The 21,448-nt window shown below is 45.4% G+C and overlaps 1 protein-coding gene across 5 annotated transcripts in view; it reads left to right on the top strand.

Annotated features, from left to right (window-relative positions):
* The window catches only part of LOC138523933 (IST1 homolog), a 433,705-nt gene that overhangs the window by 205,014 nt on the left and 207,243 nt on the right, over window positions 1-21,448 (top strand). For all 5 annotated transcript variants that reach the window (XM_069635476.1, XM_069635475.1, XM_069635472.1 and 2 more), the window contains 3 exons: window positions 14,699-14,798; window positions 15,448-15,628; window positions 17,080-17,164. In XM_069635476.1, the coding sequence (XP_069491577.1) occupies window positions 14,711-14,798; window positions 15,448-15,628; window positions 17,080-17,164 (354 nt within the window). In that variant the 5' untranslated portion in view covers window positions 14,699-14,710. The remainder of the gene's footprint in view (window positions 1-14,698; window positions 14,799-15,447; window positions 15,629-17,079; window positions 17,165-21,448) is intronic.

Here is a 21,448-nt window from a genome sequence, read left to right as displayed (position 1 = left end):
TGCTATCCACATTTACCTGTAAACATGACTCGGTTTCAAATTCAATACTGCGTCAAATCCCGTTTTTAAATTGAGGTGTGTATTTTGCAGAGGCCAGTGCTTCTTAGTTGTGTTTTTCAACCTGGGAGAGTCTTAGTGATTTAACAATTGTTAGAAAAAATTGGAATGAAGCATTTATAACAGTTGGCTTGACATGCCTCTGCTCTTTTCTGTGAGGAGAGAGAGAGAGAGAGAGAGAGAGAGAGAGATAAAGTAGGAGATGGCAAAACCAGCAGTTTGTTTTTAAATAAAGGGTCCCACAAACATTTCCATGGACTAAACGTTGTTTATTCCTTAACTACAGGGGCTATTTCCTTACTGACAAGTGGAAGGAGCCCCTACATATAATCGCAAATGTACGGGAATCTGTATTTGTGGGCCTTCTGAAACAATAGGTATGACCTTTCAAGAGATGGAATGCCTCCGTACCAGTTTGATCATACCCGCTGGTGAGCAATGGGCATTGATTTACAGGATTTTTCTGGGCCGACAAATGATTGTATGAATATAATGTGGAGGAGATGAAGTGGTGGTGATATATTTATGTGAGCTTAGTTTACTAGGCAGCTTTAGCAAGCCTTTGCAGTGTTGGGCGGATCCCTCATACTGTCAAAAGGGTGATTACCCTCTGACATGCCATTTCTATTTACATGTGTCTGAAGGTATAGAATTCAAGTAGGCCTGACCACGTGTTTAATCTACTGACAGGTAGTAGGGAGTGGAGGTGTACTCAGTCATTTTAACAATTCAGTAACAAGATTCAAGCAATGTATGTACCTAGAATATCCTCCAAGGGAAGATAATTTAGGTGCACCTGATAAGGTATTGGCTACAAGACCTGCATAACAGTGTAGAGAAATGGTCGTCCATGAACACCGGAGGGCAAAAAATCAGGGCACACTTTCGACAGTTTTATTGTTAATCAATTTTCAACCAAACATAAATTGTTCAAATTCCAATGGTGGAATTGCATTAAACATTTATTAGCTGTTTTGTGCAGACAAAATAAAACCTTTTTTAAACATATTTTTTAAATATTTTAAATTGGTCAAAAGAATAGTCACAAAGTTAAGTCAAGCATAAAATATATCTTACTATAAAACATTATCAGTTCCAGACTAGAAGTCTGCAAATTCATTAACATAAAGAATTTTACATAGTGATTGAGAGTAACGTCTCATCTAATTATTGGCAGTTAGGTTTGATTTTTGCATCAGAAGTCAGATATCATAATAGGCAAGAGTTTTTTCAATTCTTCAGAAGAGATGGTCTCTCTGGCAATCATTGCCTAATGGGTTTACTACGCGTTTTGGGCCAATGTGCCCTTCTTCAGGTAAGGATATCTGAATCAGTAGTTTGGTTTCTAGAAGTAAGGATAGTGTCCAGGAGTATCACATTCAGAATTTTATTTGCTACATAATCAAAAGTTTAACTTCGATGTATCAGTCCACTGTTGTCACTGACCTCAAGGTGTGTGGGGCCACACTTAGTGGTTTACTGCACCCATATTGGCAATCCAATTGCCGTTTCTATAAGTGAAAATTAGAAAATAACGGGGTAAGTATTTAAAAATAGACATCTAAATAGTTCTCATGTGGGACCAGTACCCTAAATAAGCACTGAGTCCCACTGAGAGAACGGAACATGTCAGTCTGATAATATATTTTATTGTCCTCATAGTCAGTGAAATTGACTCACCTATTCTCCAGGTTTATTGATGTAACGCTGGAATATTGATAGTTTTCCCTCTTTGGATTGAGCGTCCAATATAAATGTGATTCGCTTTCTCAAGAGTCTTCAAGGCGTGTCTGTGGACAAGCATGTAAGTAATATTAGCGGGAGGCATTGAGGCAGCCTATTACTAAGGTTGTCCATCATTTTGTAAGTCCATCTGGTTGCCAATGTACTTGTAGGACATTTAGAAAACTCTGTACTCACCACGGGCTGGTGGTTGTCATGGACAATTATTGTTGAAAGTGTGCCCTGATTTTTTTGCCCTCCGGTGTTCACGGGGGACCATTAATCTACTGACAGGGTTTGATCACTCATTGCATTGAATCTTTATTGATCCTCAGGTGTGCACTCCCTTTTGGTGCCCGGGAACAAGGACAGGGTGCCTTCTACAGAGCGTGTTACAGTTTTTCTGGCAGTACCAATTCGGTGCTCTGAAGCAAGCAAAGAGTAGAATAACTTTATGCCGTGTGTGACGAATCTTCGAATGACGTCACTTCTCCCCAAGGGGGAGCCCTCTCCTGTAGGGCTAGGGTGGTGTGGCCGCTAACCAAAATTTCCCCTAGGGCGGTAAAACGCAGGAGGACCTTCCAGGGGAGGACTCTTCCCGCTGGGGATAGGGATGTACATTCCAGGCAACAACACCCTGATTCCATCTCACACCCCATCCCCTCTCATGACACTACTCGCACACATTTTCACATGCTATATTGTGACTCTGTGACAATAGACAGTACTGGAAGGAGTAGGAGCCAAGGAGGCATGACAATCACCTCATTCAAACCGACAAGAGACTTTGCCATTCATTCACAAAGTTTTGTCCCTATAAAAAGGGAAGAGGACTCACCTTGGGGTCAAACTGGTCCAGCCAGGCCTGGAGAACCAGAGAGGGAGGAAGCTGTCAAGCGCGGAAAGCTGGAAATTGAGGAAGCCAGAAGTCCGACAACACAGACGAGAAGTGGGAAGCATCTCTGTCTGGTCCGGTGACCCGATCAAGTCCAGCTGGAAAAAGGCAAGACAGTGGCACCACCTCCAAAAGGAGGTAGACAGCGCGGTCCACCAACGGTACCAATACTGCAGAGAGCCAGAGTCTGCGGAGCTGCTGTGAAGCAAGCAAAGCAAATGAAGGCCTGGGAAAGCAGGAGCGAGACCAGTACCAACCCCTAGCAGCACTGACACCCAATGAGAAGGCCCCAGAAAGTAATAGGGAGTCTGGGTGGAACGTTAGGAGCGGGAAAGGAGAGGGTCTTTGCGTTGGGCTGTGGGCAGTAATAGTCAGAAGACCACTGACTCAAGAGACTGAAGAGTGCATCAGAGGATGTTTTCCTTGTCACAGAAGGTTTTTCTCGTGGCAGTCATAAGATTACTGACCCAAGAGAGAGTGCATCAGAGGACAGTTTCATCATCACAGTCAGAAGGCCACCGAGTGGGCGTGCCAGAACAATGAGTAAGATGGAAGAAATTGTTCCAGTTGCGGCAAGAATATTAAAAAACTGCAGTTCTATTAAACACCAAAGTAGATGACTGCGTCTTCCAAGATAAGATTGTCGCCCCACACACAAATTGACACACTTTCAGTAAACAGTTACTGCACCCCTAGCGTTTCACTTTGAATACCAGTATTTAAATGGCAGGCTCAGATTCATAAGAACAGCCTTACTGGTAAGCTCTCTGCCGCTAACCGCCACAGTCCATGGTGTGCCTTTTGCCAGCTTCTTTGCTTCGCTTCTTGTTTATGGCTCTCTCCTTTTCTGTGGCGATCTTTGCAGCGGTCTGGCAACAGGTTGGGTCTCTCTTTCCTTCTTGTGATGCTTCAGTACTGAAAGCAACATAAAGACACTGGCAAGCATCTGACAGTAGAGGGAAGTCTGGAGAAAACGGGGGTCTGCACTGAGACATGCTGGCACAAAAGGGGGCAGGATTTGGGGCTCTCTCAACTGCCACTGTCCACTCCAGGAGTAAGACTGCCTCTGAATTTCTTCCTAGAATGCCTCCCACACCCTACCCCCGATTGTGAGGGGTTCCCATCCACTCTTTACAAGGACAGATTACTGGCCTTCTCTCCATCCTTCTTACAATATTTGCGAAGTTTGAAAACTCATGTCAGTCTCATCCTTTATAGGGATAATAGCACCTGTTCGGAGTGGCCTCAAGAGAGTTCAGTTCAAATGTACTTTGCAAATATCAGTTTCATCTGACTACTCGAGTGCTTCTAAAAAGTGCAGTGTAGAATGCTGGTAAACAGTAGCCCAACAAAAAGCCTGGATGACTGTGCACTTAATTAAAATCACCTCGCGTAAGCTGTTGAGGTAGCTCAGCATTTACAGATTCTATATTCAGTAAGACAGCTCAACATGTTAATGGGCCTGCTGCAGAAATGTGTGTGTAATCTGTTGGCTAAAGGGTCCGTTCACAGTAATAAAGCTCAGCTGGCTAATGCATTTGTTCGATCAGCTCGACCCCCCTCCTCCCCCGCAACCATTGCACACTGCATCCACTGAAACTTTAAGCAGCTCTGCTTACACTACTGCCACAGACACTGAAGCCCAAAATTATCAGACAGAGCCTGTAGAAACAGGAATACATGAAGGTGGCTGTGGTAAAAAAAATAAGGTTCATGTTTATGGGGTTACTAACACCCTCGGAAGGTATATAAAGGACTCTTAAATCGTTGCCTGTGACTTCTTTTGTCGGCAACAACTTTCAGAACTTGGGAGTATTCTTTTTGTGGGCGGTGGTGCCCGTGTGGTAATGGGGCTTGATAATGTTGCTTTTTCACCACATACTGTCCCCATCGCCCGTAGTATGCACAAATAAGATGGTTGACTTCTTCTGCAGAAGATGGCAAAGCGAGCCGCCATCAACTGACGCTCTTCATATAGATAGCTCTGCCGTCAAGCCTAACATGCTTAATTGAGGAAAACTTTAGAAGACTGGCATTCTCAGAATAGAGAGAGTGGTCTGGAGAGTAAGATAAGAATTTGATGAAGGTGGGGCTGGCTTGGCCAACATCACTGTGTGTGGAACTTTAAGTGAAATTCAAGGGTGAACAGGATGGCAATGAAGGAACCGAGTTCAGGTGAGATTTGTGTTCGTTTCCTGATTCTTATTTTACCTTCGCTTTGTCTTTGGAATTTTGCTGGCAGAGCTGTAGAATACATAGAATCTAGATAGTTTTAGGGGGTGGGGCGAGTTGAGCACTAGTTCTAGCATGAATTTAAGATAAACCAATCAGTTTGAAAACGGAAGATTGAAAGGTCCTGCCGTTGGTTATAAACTGAAAGAACACAAGATTGTAAAAGGGCTGATTTGATTTTGCAACAAGAGGTTTCAAAGAATGAACAGGGCGACGTCACTGACAGTGAACAGGAATATGGATGGTCCTTCATACTCTCTGGCCAAAAGACGGGGTGCAAATTCTTTCAGACTTTTCTTGAAGTTGTTACCGATGCGCATCTTTATGCCACTAGAATTCCTCATAAACTTATTAGACTTTTGTCTGCTTTAATTTGACAAGACATAGTTTAAATAGCAAGTTGTTTCATGGGGGTCTCGCAATCATTGTATGAGAAAAAAACAGTCGACAGAATACGTGAAGAGATAAGTGTTGGCTATGTACAAGTGTGTGAAGGGCTAAATAAGAGTATTGAACTAAGCAGATGTGATAGAAGAGCCTTGTGGGACCTCTTGATACCAAAAGGATCATACATGTAGAGATCCCATACTGAAACTAAGTACTCGGGATTAACAAATATTACAAAATTGTTGCCATTGTTGGTATGAATACCAAACTAATTTTTAGCTACTGTTGTTCTGCATGCTAATTTTCTACAAAGACAGCTAATGTCTTTAAGGAAATTCGGTTCTAATGGATATTAGCTGTCTTTGGAGAAAATTAGCATTAGATACAAATTTGTTTGGTATTTATTCCAACTGGGACAACAATTTTGTAACATGGATATGAAACGAGGATGGGATTCAAAAGTTCGGAAATTACATCGAGCAGCCTCTTTCGACAAGGGATTCACTGACCCATTGTAAGGCTGTGTCGTACAGCAGTGACATCCTAACGATTTAGCAATATCGGAAGGTCGACACTATCATTCACCTATGTAAGAGAATCCGGTCCCTACTACTGCTGGTTCTATGAACTTTCCCGCAGCTTTTTTCTGGCAAAACTTGTTCTGTTACGACGCTGCAGGGAAACAGTTTACCCTCTCTGCGCCCCTCCCCTTTTTTTCGGAGACCCCCACAATCCTCTTCCACCTCCGCCATCCACATCCACCCTCCCATTCTGTACATGCTGCACATGCATATAAACACACGCACCACACAACCACACACATACATGCACACATATACACATGGTGGGGCATAAGGGCTTTGCCGTCTGTTTTCTTGGGCATGGTTTCAACATGCTCAGACTCACTGTGCAGAGAGTAAATTCCAGACATGCCCCCTGTGCAGCAAACACCTCTTCGCCAGCTATCTCTCCTTTCGGCGCTGCGGACCAGAGAATACAGTAGAATCCCATGATAAATTTGGTCAAATTGTACACTTGGCTCCTCCACCTTTTCCTTTGCGTGCCTTTCCTGAGCATTTTAGCTATCCCTCGCCCTCATCCCAACTATCTACCCAACTTTGCTCCTCTACCACTACTGAATGTTCTATCCTACTTCTGTTTTGCCTCTTTTGCATGCAAAAGTGCTTCGATGCAATAAACTATAGCAGGATGCACTATACAAAAGCAAGATGACTTAACATATTATTGCAGTGCATAGAGGTGCGAGAAATCCTACATAAAAAGCTCTACATTATTATTATAGTTATTATGTGAAATCCGTGTTCATCAAATGCTTCAGAGTTAATCCGTAATGTCAGCAGAATAATATAAGGGGTGATTTAGTCATACTCTCACTGTCCCAGAGAAATTAAATAGTATTTTTGAAATCAAATGATGTTTGTCGCACAAAACCCTAGATTTCCCAACCATTCTTCACTTTACCGAGATTTATTGCTTTGATTTTTATGTTTACACTTTCAGCTGATCTAGCCTTTCCTGACGGCAATAATACAATAATAAATTAAAATGCACACAATATACATTAAAATACAAAGTAAAAACTATTTCAAATATAGTGTACTGGAATTCAAGATAAAGGATAAAGGATCCGCCCTAACCCTTCAGAAAGAAGTCAGATAATTTCTTACTGAAGTCAGAAAGAAATGATCTGACTTCTTTCTAAAGTCGGACTAGTGAATGCGCTCAGAACTGGAGCTGGGGGGGCACACAGGAGCACTGTATGTTGCTGTTTCTTTCTGGGCATTGTAAGGGTGCAGAGGTATCACTATGACATGAAGTGGTCATTGTGGTTGGCATAGACTTTTATTCCAACTATAAAAGGAAAAGAAAACCCGATATTACCCTAACGCCTAAGAGGGGTTTCCCTGCCGCAACCAAAATTACTAATGCCACTGTCAGGATGTCAAAACAAGTGTTCACAGTCCTATGTCAGAATCCTAGCTCTCTCCCTCAGAATCTATCTTAAACTAAATGAAAAGCAGGATGTCTTCCTGGTCTGGAGCAATGGTTCCCTTCCCCTTGACAAAAAGTCTGTTCTTGTTTTAGAAAGTTCTTAAAGTTCATACTCAAGTGAGTGTTAGGGGTGTCTCTCCCTTCCCAGCCTTCCTCAGGCTTCGTGTACAGTTTGTCAACTGCTGGGGGGGACGTCTCCTATCCCCAGCCTTTCTGAGACTTGTAACACAGTTCAGCAATAGGTTGGGGAATGTCTCCTTTTCACCAACCAGCCTTTCTCAGGCTTCCTCAAATGGTGGTGGGCCCCTGAACCTGATTGGCAGACCTGGTTCCCGTCTACCAGGCACTCTGATGAAGAGGAAAGGTCTGCATGCTTCTTCAGACTCAGGTGGGTCCCTGACCATTGTTTGCAGATCTGGTTCCCTTCTACCAGGTACTGTGACGAAGAAGAGGCATTTGGATCTTTTATAAACTGTGGACGGTCCCTGACCCTGGTTGGCAGATCTGGTTCTCCTTTCCCCTAGGTTTCTTAGGCTCCAACACAAACTTGATTTACTCACTTGCTAAGCACTATGTTCATATGTATCACTTGTGCAGTTCTCTTCACAGTTTCTTGACTTCACAAACAGACTTGGTTTACTCTCCTGGCAAGCACTGTCTGCATATGTATGGCTCTCACAGTTCTCTTCACGTTCTCCTTATCTAACATACAGACTTGGTTTACTCTCTTGCAGAAGTACTGTATTCATAAATCTTATTCTCACAGTTCTTTGCCTTCTCCCCTCTTAACTGACAGCCATGGGTCTTCTTCCCTCCAAGTACTGCCACTAGGAAGATTAGGTATTCTTGTCACGTGATATGTCCTTTTCAGGTAAGGGTCCCAGACCCTATTCTGCTTATAATATTGCTTTTCTCATGCTTCACTTAATGTCACATAGGGGTTATCCTCTTTTCCCCACTCTTCCTGTGCTCTTGACTTTAGGGTTCTTGGAACCCTGTGGGGACCCCCAACCGTAGACTCAGTCACCCAAATATCTTTAGGGTGTTGGCTGCAGCCCTCCAGTCGGTTGAGGACTTCCCCATTCCTTTCTTCGGCTCGCCGGCTCTCAGGGGCTCTGCTCGGCTTGCCGCAGCTGCTCTGCAGCTCCTGTGCCTGTTCGGTGTAGAACTTGTGGTTGGACCGTGTGGTCCTGCAGTGCCGTGTTGCTTCTGTTCTCTCCAGCCTGTCTTCTTGTTCTCTAGTCGTGTACCCTGGACAGCGTGCTTCTCGCTGTTCCGCTTCCTGGTCTTGCCCAGCTGTTCTCCATGGTGAGCGTTCGACACGCTCTGGTTTCCTCCAGGAAGGATCTGACAAACAGGTAATCCTGTTGTCGGTTTTTATATCTACATTGAGTACGGTCTGTAGTTGAAGACTAGAACGTTCAGGTAGGTCCCTTTGTGGGATGCTCACGGATACGTACTTCTTCTTTGTCACAGTCCTTTGGATTGGATCTTCATGGCAACTACCTCCACTCTTCCTCGTCTCAGTCCTTTATATTTCCTGAGTTCTACAGAAGTATGCTGAATAGTAGGGTAGGGGTGGGGAAACAGGGGGGGGGTATAGGTGTTGGGCGGGTACCGCGTTCCCCCAGAATAGTCATCACTGGTTCCATACGGGGCTTCCCCTCGCACAAGATCCACATGCTGAGTACCACTCCTAGCAGGACTATTTGGTACCAGCCTCATCTCCCTGGCCTAATGGGAAGGGGCTCCCTCTACGGAAGCAGTGACGACATCCTGGGATTTGTCACAGCATCTTGGTTTATACATGCCCATAAAAAAAGTCATGCCACGGTAAGAAAGGACTAGACTGGCTGTCCCCAAATACCAGTCTTGCCAAGTAAGAACGCATAGCATTCTTGGTTTAAAACCAAGTATGATCTGTTTTATTACTTGGCTAGAATGCAAGAACACATAGCATTCTTGGTTTAAAACCAAGTATGATCTGTTTTATTACTTGGCTAGAATGCATTTGGAGGCCCAGCAGCCAGTCTAGACCTATCTTACTGTGGCTTGACATTTTTTCTGGACATCCATGATCAACCAAGTATGGTATGTGTTATTACCTGCCTAGTCTGGCATTTTGAGGCTGTCAGTCTAGCCCCTTCTTACTGTGGTGTGACTTTTGTTCTAGGCATCTTGTACAGGACTGCAGTGTTGCTGTGTGCTCCTACTCAGCCTGGCTGCTTGTAGAACAGCGTTCTGGAGCAGGACACATAGAGCAGTGAGGCTGTATGCTCCTGCTCTGCACCCTCTATGCACAATGGGGGGCATAGAAGGAACACGCTCTGTGTCCCACTTCAGGTCATTGACTGCATTGCAGGCCCAAAAAGTTGCATAGCCAGATGCAGAGCAGGAGCACAGAGCTCCCTGTCCCACTCTTGTCCGAATATTGCAGGGAGAGGCTGCGGAGTGAAGTCATCATATGGGCGACGGGAACGATTGTGTGTCAGTTTAGCATTCATTTTCCAAGGTGCATTTTGGGGGGAAAGTAGCAGGACTTTTTTCATGGCTCACCTCCCCTCAAACAGTTACAGTTGCACTTCCACATATAAATTACAGATTTACAGAATACAGGTATGCAGATGTACAGAGCAGGCTTGACATGTATGATTAAATTGGGTACCGCCTAGGTAATTGTTATTCATGGAAACTGGTGCAAGAGGCAATGAATGTCAGATCTTCATAGTAGGGTCAGGTGCAACTGGTTGGGACAGGACTGTCTAGTCTAGGCCTGGTGACTCAATGCTGGGAGTCTAGGCTGAAGAGTCTGGTTTTCAGGCATTTTCAGAATGACCAGACGGATGGGTCACTTCTTAGTTGGGGTGGCAATGAGTTCCACAATTTGGCTGCTACTGCCGGGAAGCTGGGCCCTCCTGATTTCTGCCTCTTGAATCTCGGTGTAGCAATGAGGTTAGAGTTTGAGGCTTGAGTAGGTCTATTGGTCTGAGTTTTGACAATTTGATTACTGAGGTAAGCTGGTACATTATGAGTGAGACATTTGAGGGTGGGGGTAAGGATTTTAAATTTGATCCTGTCTTTGAACAGGAAACCGGTAAATGTGTTGTCTGGTTGACGAGATATGCTCATTCTTGGGTATATTCAGCGCAGCTCTAATTGCATTATTTTGCACTATTTGGAGTTTTTTGATGTTTCTGGTGCTAGATCCTGAAAATAGGGAGTTTCAATAGTCTATCCTCGAGAGGATCAAAGCTCTTGCTAAGGTAAGACTGTTATCTGTTGAGAGGAAAGGTCTGCTCAGTCTAATAAGTTTCGACGAGTAGGCTGCCAATGAGACAATGGCATTTACTTGCCTGGTAAGGGTGAGGGAGGAGTCAATGTAGACCTCCAGAGTTTTTATTTTGTTGGTGACATTCATAGTATTGCCATCAATGTTGAAAGATTTGTACTGTTTTGGGAGGTTATTTAATTTTGATTTGTTTCATATTAAGATCAACACTGTCTTGTCATCGTTGAGGCATAATTCATTTTGAGCCATCCAAGCCTGGATGGCAAGGTAGATTTTGTTGAGGTTGTCGGCATCGGTGTCATAGCAACCTGTGATGGGTACGAGTATTTGCATATCGTCCGCATAGTTTGTATTGTCGATTAGTAACTTTGTGAAAGCGTTGTACAGTGTCGGTGAAACACAAGAACATTGCGGTACTCTGCATGTTACTGGGATTGGTGAGGCTTCTGCTGATGTAGAAAAGACTCTCATCGTCTGGTTGGACAAAAAGGATTCAATCCATTTGATGACGTCAGGGGCGGAGTGGATCGCAGTTTCGAGGTGGTGGCATAAGATTTTGTGATTGACCAAATCAAAAGCTGCGGAGAGGTCCAGTAGGAAAAGGATACAGAGTTCTCCTCTGTCCTTAAATTGGTCCATTTGTGCTTTTAAGTCCAGTAGAACCATCTCTGTTCCATGACCAGGTCTGACCCCGGATTGTCTCAGTCCTAAAGGTTTGTTAGTTTCCAGGAATTGTTGGATCTGCAAGTAGGCTGCTCGGTCAAGGATTTTTTATAAAAATGGGACTGTAGTGATCGGTGGAAATTTGTTGATGTTTGGGTACAGGGTGTTTTTTTTTTTTAGCAACGATAGTACCCAGGCTTCTTTTAAGTCCTCGGGTACTGAGCTAATGGCGAATGAGCTGTTAATAATGAAGGTGATAAATGGTGCCAATTCAATAGAACTTTTTTTTTATGAAGGAGGCAGGGCAAGTGTTGCCTTTGCATCTCGAGGGTTTTAATCCTTTGATGATGTTACTGGTTTCTGCTATGGACACAGGCTTGAACGTGAATTTGTTTGTCGCGTGTGGTTCTAAGGTCGAAGGTGTGGTTTTGGGGGGTAGGGTCTAGGTTAAATTTACTTTTTTATTTCAATTTTACTTGGCAGAAGGGTGATTTTGTCTGCTAGAGCCTTTTGCACATTGGTACACCATTGCTGATCCTTGATGGAATAGTCGGGTGTCGGAGCTGGTGATTCCAACTCACGGAGAATGGTGAATAATTCTCTGGAACATGATTGGGCATTCTGAATTCTCTGATTGTAAGACTCTCTTTTGGCTTTGATAATAGCTTCCTTGTAGTTGTTGGCTAGAGACTGATAGAGGGCTTTTTTTGCAGGAGTTGGTGATTTAAGCCAGCTACATTCTGCAGACCTTTTGGTCGCTTGTAGGGATTGCAGATCTGCTGTGAACCAGTTATTGGCGTGTACTTGTGGCTTCACTTTTTTAGGTTTCAATGGAGCAATTTATCACTGGCTATTAGCAATGTTTTGTTGAATTGATTGACTAGTAAGGATGGATCAGCGTCAGAGTGAGTGGAGTTTGTTATTGGTTATAAGAGAGGGAGCCTGTTGTCCCGGTTTTTATTTTTTAAACTTCTAGACAGTGCCGTGGATTGGAGTAAGGAGGGTTTGGCAAGTTTGGTTGTTATAGTGATGGAGAAGATTATAGTATTATGGTCAGACCATGGTGAAGGGGTATTAGTTAGGATGTCTGTGACACAGTTGGTATCAAGAATCCAGTCTAAAGTATGCCCTTTCTCGTGGGTCGGTGAGCAGATAGGATGAGAGAATCTTTGGGCTTTCATGTAGAAAGCCTGCATGGATGTCCAAAGGATTGTTCAAACCGGGGTTAAAGTCACCTAGGATGATGGCTTTGGATTGTGGTTTCACATTGAAGGCTAGGAGAGAGGTAATGTCATCTTCGAAGGTGGATAAGGGTTTGTGAGGTCTATAGACAATGTGGATGGTACAAGTGTACATATGTGTTAGTTCAATTTTTAAAGTGATTACTTCCCCCGAGGTGATGGGGAATTCTCCTGATATTCTAATGTTGAAGGTGTTTTTAGCTAGGAGAGCTACTGCGCCTCCTTTGGTTGTGGTTCTTCCCTTCCTATAAATAGTGTATCCCTCAGGGATGGCTAATGCCTGAGGCCGTACGTAGCCAGGTTTCCGTGACTGCCAGATTATCTAGATCTTTAGCTTTGTTGCGGTCTGCTATGTCTAATGCCTGGGCTGTAATAGATCTAGCATTGATAAGGGCACCTTTCAGATGTAGCACACAATCAGTGTGGTCGAGTTTCTTATTATTATTAGCATTTTGTGACATTGGGTGTACTGGAATGGAGGGGGGGGTCATCCTTATAAGTGGGGGTGATCTATGGGATTGCTGAGGTGCGGTAGGGATCACAACTGGTGTGTCCAGAGTCTGTAGTATTTTCGGTGTTTGCAGCGTAAGGGCTGTAATATGCTCTTGGGTATGGGGAGGGCCAGTCCGAGATGATAGTCTAGAATCAGAAAATTCAGTGCAATAGGCAAGGGTGCGACACTCAGCATTTTCTTGAATTGGGCAAAGGTGCGCAGTCAAAGTAATCGGTGCATTCGGCACGCACGGAGCAGCAAACGTGATTAGAACGCATGCGCATAGGCGTGCAACACATGGACGTTTGCTCGTGGTGGGATGGTAGTGCTGATAGCCTGGAGCGGTGATCGTTAGATAAGATGTAGTAACAGTAGTGCGAGAGCGGGTAGGGCGAGTTAATGGGCCAGTCACTGGAAGTATCGCAAATACTTTTTGAGAGCGGTACTGTGTTCTTTGTGTTCAGTGGAAGTTGGTCAGGCGGCGCAATCGGGGTGAGAATATTGGTAACCCAAATTCAAATGTGGCAGCAGCATGCCACTAGCCAACAGCATGTGCTCGGCGTCGTGCCGACAGCTAGTGTTTGCAGTTGGTGGAGTCAGTGGCCGAGCGTGACGCCGCTGGGATTTTTGGGGACAGTATGAGGGAGCAGAGTATTGGAAATACCTTACAGTGTCGGCGGTAAGGGGGGCTTTCCTTCCTTACGCGGATTGCTATAGTGGCCGTTCACATGCGGACCTACGGAAAGTGCGCTCGTAGATGTGCCGTGTACTACGTGCACTTTCCTTGCAGCGAACCTACCTGGGAATTCCGCACTGGCAAATGAGATAACGCAGTACGTGCCCGATGAATCTGCAGTGTATCGCCCCTTGACATTGCACGCACGCTGTCACTGGTAAACAAAGGACAGCTATCATACATATGCAAGCAGACGGCGCAAAGAAAATGCTAAATGCCAGAGCAATCTCATATCAGATCAAAACCCCATCACCATTTGAAACCTATCAAACTCTCCGGAACGTGTCACAAATGGATTCAAACGAGCTTCTGATGCCAGGACATAGGAAACCCGGCCCAACGTATTCGCTCCATGTAGTTCCCCACAGCCGACATGGAATAGACCGAACCACTATCTGCACTGTCACGAAGTGCCCCTATTAACAGTGCTGGATAATGAATCCTAAAAGTAAATAATTCTCCCAATATTCCACATAGCCTGCAAGCTTTGCTGCCCAGCACAGGCGCCATATTGGAAATAGGGCCCCAAGTAACTCGCCGCACTTAAAAACAAACACACTGATCCTCCCCACACTAACTAGCCAATCGAAATGTTTAAAGTCGGGCGCCTTACTTCCTAAACATTGGGGACCAGACGTCTGGCGTTAGTTCTTCCCCATCGGGTACAAAACAGATCAAAATGAAGCCCTTCAACCATGTCACGTAAGCCTGCTCCATACCTATACGCCTGGTAAAACTGCGCATGTTCCCCACTTAATAATTTGCCATTTACATTGCGCTACGAACCCTCCGGTATCTGAGCGCTGCTTATTTATCGACCTCGGAAGGATGAAAGGCTGAGTTTGGCCCCGCCGGGATTCGAACCTGCGTTAGCAGACTCTGCACCGATGTCAAAGCGAGCGCTCTACTCGCTGTGCCACTTGACCGGCTGAACGGTGAAATGGTTGATCGCCTTTGCTTTTCTTTGCAGAGAGACTGCACTATGCCGGGAGCAAGCTTCAAAGCAGAGCGCCTAAGAGTCAACCTGCGCCTCACCATTACCCACTTGAAGCTTCTGGAGAAGAAGAAAAGTGAGTATCTGTGGGGGTACTGTGGGTGGTAGGGCACCAGTAACAGAGAGAGAGAGAGAGTGCTGCACAGAATGGGTGCCCAGAGAGAAGGTAAGAGAAGAGCACAGAGGGGCATACACAGAATTAAAGCGAGCATGGCAAATGCACAGAGCTAGACAGCCGCACAGAGGGAGGCACACAGACCGAGGGGCACTACATCTGTCATACCAAGAGGGAAAGGAATACTTTGAGAATGGGAGAGTGCACAAAGTAGCCCAACAGAGAGGAGGGAATGTCATGGGATCACACACAGAGAGCCCATGGAGCTATATGGAGGGAGAACATCCATGGATCAGAAAACCAAGAAAGGCCATGGTACCAGAGAGAAAGAGACAGTGTAATGAGAAAGGGAAAGAAAGAGAGAGGCATGTAGAAAAAGAACGAACAGAGGCTGCATAGGTAAAGAGAGGCCATAACATTGGGCATGTGGTGTCAGATAGTGTCCGAAGGGGCATGGGGACCCCATAGAGAAAGATGTGTCATAAGCTGACCTGGGTAAGCATTGTACAGCCTGTCCCTCAATCAGCAGTAGATCAAAGGGATTGGGTGTTCTCTGTGTGTGCACCTCCTCACTCTTTCTGCGGTTCTTGCTTCCATTTTCTTGCTCCAGCTGAGCTGGCCCAGAAGGCAAGGAAAGAGATTGCGGATTATCTGACCATTTCGAAATATGAACGCGCTCGGATCCGCGTTGAGCACATCATCCGAGAGGACTACCTGGTGGAGGCCATGGAGATACTAGAGCTCTACTGTGACCTGCTTTTGGCGCGATATGGCATGATTCTGAACATGAAGTAAGATCTTAGGCATTGGGTTATCTGTTGGTGCCAGAAGATACTCTGTGATAGCATAGTTTATAAATACCCTTTGCTACTCTTGGGTAGGGGTCAGAAGCTGGAAGGCATAGACAGCATGGTGTTGCTACATCAAACACATAAATAAATGAGGGGGGGTCCCAAGCAGGGTCTTCAGATGACTGTTGGAATGATTACGGAGCAATTACAATGAGGAGGGACGGCATGAGCTATTTATGAAGGTGGTGTGGTTCCAGTTGAGGTGGTGGGGATGAAGGATAAGGTTTTAGAAGACAGGGGGAGATATCATTGTGCAGATAACTGGGGCCATCTATCACATCTCAGGGAATAGACAAAGTGCTGGCCATGAAAGCAGCATTAGAGGATTGGGGCTTAGGCATCGGAAGGGCAAATGGTCATGGGCATATTTTGAGGGGAATGAGCGATGCTGGTTGTTAGTGGTGTAGTGTGGCTGTGGTTGTTTTGTTTGACCAGAACAGTTAGGTTTTCATTTGCTTTGTCCAAGTCGGAGGACGGCAAGAACACTATCATTATGCCTTCAAAATCTGCTAATAAGAAGAGTGGCAAATGGGTACTATTATCTTGATGTGACTTTATTGAGAGTTTTTAAAGAATTATGGGGACTGTTTAAGAGGTAACAGAAGTGTGGGTGTGAGTGGTGAGGAGTTGGAGGGTGTTGGGGTAGAGGTTAGTGGTGTGGAACAGGAGAGAGGCTGTGCAGCAGGGAGTGGGTCTGGGTTGAAGGTCATTGTTGTTTCTCGGCCTTGGTGGGAGTGAGAATAGGTCAGAAGTGGTGGGAGTGGATAGGAGTAAGAGGTGTGGGAGCGGCCCCAAGTTGAAAGAAGTTAGTATAAGTAGAAGATAGTTGTTGTAGGGCAGAGCTGAATGTGTTAGGGACTAGGGATGTGCCCTTTGTGAAGAAGATGGGATACATCACGTGTGAATAGGTATGAATCTGGTGTTGCAGGAGAGAGTATGAGTCAAAGGTTGTGGTAGTGGTGCAAATATGGATCAGCTGGTTTTGGGGCAAATAGGGTTGAGACGGATGTGGTGCGAGTTGGGATATGCTGGATGTGGTGGAAAAGCAAATGAATTGCACGTGATGGGAAGCGGGTATAAATCTCAGGTGTGTGAGTGGAGAGGAATTTTATGTGGTCTGAGTAGGGATGTATTAAATGTCGAGGGAGTGAGGATGAGATTAATGTGATGTGAGTGGGGTTGTAATGAGTGCATTTGGAGGAGGGATAGGTCAAAGGAAGTGGGAGACAGAGAATGTAGGAATTGGTGGGAGTGGAAATAATTTTAATGTGGTGGAAGCATACATGTGTCAGGAGTGGTGGATGATGCATGTGTTCATTGTGCTGGGGTGGTTTATGGTTACCGAGCAATGTGAGAGGTCCTCTTTGAGAAATCCACTCTTGGCTTTTCAGAGAACTGGACCCTGGCATGGCAGAAGCCGTATCCAGTCTAATCTGGGCAGCGCCTCGGATGCTGGAAGTGTCAGAACTGAAAATTGTGAGTATGAGTTCCAATCTTGTATACTCCAGTGCAGATCTGGCAAATCACAAGATGTGTTCATTAGTTAAATATTTGTTGAGGTCAATGTAGAACAGAGATCTATTATGTATTTATATATTAATTATTTATCTGTTTTCCTTTGCTCCGCACTTTCCACTTCTCCCCCTTCCATGTACTTTCCCCCTCCCCCTCTTCCATGCACTTGGGTGTTCTCAATGTCACTGGGCCTAGTAAGATCGTTGTTTTTTGTTCTCCCTTGTTCCCCTCCCTTGCCTCGTCGCGCTCTGAAACACTTGTGTACGAGCGTGATACAAATAAAATATCAATATCAATAACCTTTGGCTCTCTAGGTGCCTTGGTCTGCAGCGCTTATCAGTCTTGGCCAATTGTACTGAATGGTGCGGGATCATGGTACTGGTAGTCCAAAACATCTATGGAGTCAAGGGTTGCAGACCCCTGATGTAAAGCAACTTCTCAAACTATATAGACATGCAGGTCAGGACAGCATTTGCAGGTTCTACAGCAAAATCCATGTGGTCCTAGATTAACAATGCAGCAGTGTGCATCTTGGTATGTTCAGCTTTACAATAAGTGTGGCTTTGTAGAAGACGTTTTCTGCAGGGCCATCTATGTGTGAATGTTGTTTTAATATTCTATGTTCATTTTTTTCTGGGGGTCTGTGGTTAGCGTAGTGTAAGCAGAAATCTGCGTTAATGCTTCGCAGTGCTTTGTGGCAAGGAGATTGAGATTGGAAAGGTTTATTGTAGACGAGCTGTTTATCAGGAAGCTTTCACTAGGGGCATTTAAATAGAGTATGGGCTCATGAGAAATCCATCATGGAAGGAATCCGTGTTTGGAGGGGTAGAATCTGAGATCATTCTCCCCTCTTGCCTAGATAGTATCACCGAGGGTGTAACAGTAGAGGAGCAGTCATATCCCACAAGGTTTATACCATCTGCCAGGTTAGTGGGGCTGTCGCCTGGAGCGCCATGATTCCCTCCACATGTCCAATAGTAGGGAAGGAGGAGGACATCCCTGAAACATTACTCTCCTCATCTACCAAACTCGCACCCCAAAAACCCTGAAGCACTTACCCATTCTTCTGCAATAAAAGGTAGCATGAGTCAGTACACTGGAGATGTGGGGTACGGGTCTTATCATGTGCATGTCAGCAAACCAAGCACATTAGAGATGCACTCTGTGATACAGCAGGGCAAAATGGCAAGATGGGCAGCATGGACTTGCACCTAGGTTGTCAAGTCGTTCTTTGAAATGTTGGGGTTCATACAATATGGAAGAATCCTACTTGTGGATATATGGATTAGGCTTACATTCAGTGTCTGTGTCCACTTGGGAGAATTATTTAGTGATCGGGTTGTTACCAATCTCTGTGCTCCATCCAGCGTGTGCTTTCCCTCCTTCTCTGCTTTACCTTTTACAGGTGCTGGGACTTCTTTTTTTCTACACCGCATCAGATATTCGGGCAATTCTAGACGAAAGTAGGACATTCTTTCTGCGGGGATTGTTGGCAAATCTGCTCAAAGGCTACACATTTCTGTATGTGTTAGGTGTCATTTGGAAATGTGTGAATGAATCCTGTTAACTAATATGGTATTGGGTTAGATTTAATTTTTCACATTTATAGTTTCTTTCGCGTCTTGTGGTCAAGAAGGGAAATGCATGCATTTGCGTATGAAGTAATCTGAATTGAGGCATTTTTGACTAAAAGAGAAGAGAAAGCATAGGGAAATAAGTCCTAACCCCATACATGCATGGCTACTTCATTTAACTTCACACTATTTCTATACGTGAACAAAATAATCTTCATGTAACCTCTATGCCAGTGTAGACCGAGATTCATTTACTTAAACTGAAGATCTCGATTTTCTTTTGGCAATATTTTAACTAAACACGCCTTGGCAATGCCAAGAGTTTTGACTTTTGTGTATGCATGGGATAGGCATTTGCCAGGCACTGCTATCTGCTATAACGGTACTACCTGGCCATAGGGTGGCAACAGCTAAAAATAAAAGTGGGGGTACCTAGGCATATGATATTGCCTGGCAAATGCCTATCTAATACCTTTACACAAGCAAAAACTGTTGGCTTTGTTAATTCTTGTTTCTAACAGGGCTTTAGTGCAAGGAACAGATATAAAGCAATTGGCTGAATGCACACTTGGTTAAGACATTTTTATTACACCAGAAGCACATTTACAGCTGTAATTAAGCCATTAACTCATCAGACTGCTTAAAAATAACCATTGCAGGCCACAGTTTGATGTTATTGGTTGTTGAGATGGCTTAAAAAGATGCTAAGGGGAGTGGGGGCGTGGCTAGCCGGGAAAGCCTTTGGAGGATGCATCCTTGGTGAGCTCCTGTACTCGATCCCGTTCCCAGGGCCCCAAAACCCCCATAAATTAGTCCTAAAGGGCATTAAAAGCAAAATATTGGTGGCTGAGGACCTGGAGCACCTTCCCTGAAATTACCACTGAGATTGGCTCTCCCGTTTTGGAGATCAAGCCGTGAATATATCTCGCTCGGCAGTAAGAAAATGGCATATGAGACTCGTGGAGCCTCCCAGTGGCAGCGGACGGGGTGAGGAGCAGGTGCTGTCCTCCATTTCCCCCCCTCGATACCAACAGGGAAGGAGGAGAGAACGGGAATCCTGATGCAGCCACGGCAGCGGGAAACGCGGTACAGTGATGAGGCGGCAGAGTGGAGTCTGAATCACAGGACTGTGGGTATGTGCAGCAAGACACCCCCTGCTGATGCGGGGCACCACAGGTGTAACCCTACCCCTGGCTTGAGTGTAGCAGAGGCCCCTGGAGGAGGAGGAGGAGGAGGAGCATCTGGGAAAAGGCGTCCGGAGAGGGGTGAGATACAGAAGGGGATCCTGTGACCGCTCAGAGGCCTCCTTATCTGCCTCATACACCCCCGCTCCATCACAGCATACCAAATACCATCGGCCCATATACCCCACCTCTGGGGAGACACAGGCAAAGAGCGGGAACAACATGCTGGGACAAGTGGGAGTATCTGAAGAGCAGCCGAAACTAGTGACACACCGGTGTCTGCTATACGACGGGCCCAGGGAAGAGATGGGTCCCTAAGCCCTGAGAGTGACAATCAGGATCCCTACGGCAGCTGAAGCAAACTGAAGAGAGGATAAGCACACTCACTGGCACCAGGTCACAAAAGGGTCCTTATATTGCGGACACCCTCACTTCAAATACTGACAGGTTCCATAGTACCACACTCTGCTCAGGGTGGGACCCCGAACGTGAAGATGTCCAAACAGGCAGCAAAACAGAAGGGGCCCATCTCCGGGGACATCAAAGCCCTCATGTAAGGGCCTGAGACACAAAGATGCTGCCAAAAACAGACAGCGGCCCTGATACACTCACTTCTCCAAAAGTCACCGGATAATGAAGACCCGCCGACCAGGAGGTCGGACCTGATGGCGATGCTACTGCAACTCAAAAAGGACATTAAGGACAGTGCATCCGATCTGGCCAAGTCAATCGCAGATCCCAACAGAAATGTCTTGGCAGTGGAGAGAAGGGTGGAGGAGGTGGAGTCAACAATGGCGGAGCAGGGACATGACCAGGACGTACCAGCCTGAAGAATACACTTGCTGGAGCAGCAGATGGAACTGGTCTAGAGATAAAAGGAAGACACCGAAAAAAGGTCTTGACGTAATAATATACGCATCCGTGGGGTCTCCAAATCCATAATGGACACATGTCTGCAACAATATATCGCAGACTTATTCCACCACATTCAGAATCCAACAAGTGAAAAGGAGATTGTCTTGGATCACACTCGCAGGGTAAATTCCTCATACCAACTGAGAAAAAATGTGATCTTGAACGTCCTGACAAGGGTCCACCTATTCCAACTAAAAGAGGAAATCATGCGGGCAGCACGGAAACAGGAACCAGTGCGATTTCAGGAGGCTTCTATCTCGCTCTATCAGCACCTGGCCCAAGCAACTCTTATGAAGAGGAAACGTCTAAAGGTGGTCACTGACTGGCTCAAATCTAAGGATGTGAGATATTGCTGGACATTCCCGTGCAGACTTCGCTTTGAATAGAAAGTTCAACGATGCACCGTGTCCCAGGAGGAAGAAATGTCGGAACTGATGGGAGAAGATGAGGACAAAGGAAATGGCGATCGGGAAGGGAGCCCGGATGAGAATCCAACTGTGAATGCACAGCCCAGGAGAGAGAAATGGAAGACAGGGCACCCATATATAAAAGGAAGGACTAAAGGGGTCAAA

This window comes from Ambystoma mexicanum, chromosome 1q (genome assembly GCF_040938575.1).
Source record: "Ambystoma mexicanum isolate Mex_15411 chromosome 1q, UKY_AmexF1_1, whole genome shotgun sequence".
NCBI classification, from domain to species: Eukaryota; Metazoa; Chordata; class Amphibia; order Caudata; family Ambystomatidae; genus Ambystoma; species Ambystoma mexicanum.
Note: the sequence above shows the minus strand (reverse complement) of the source record. Positions and strands in the feature narration are given on the sequence as shown.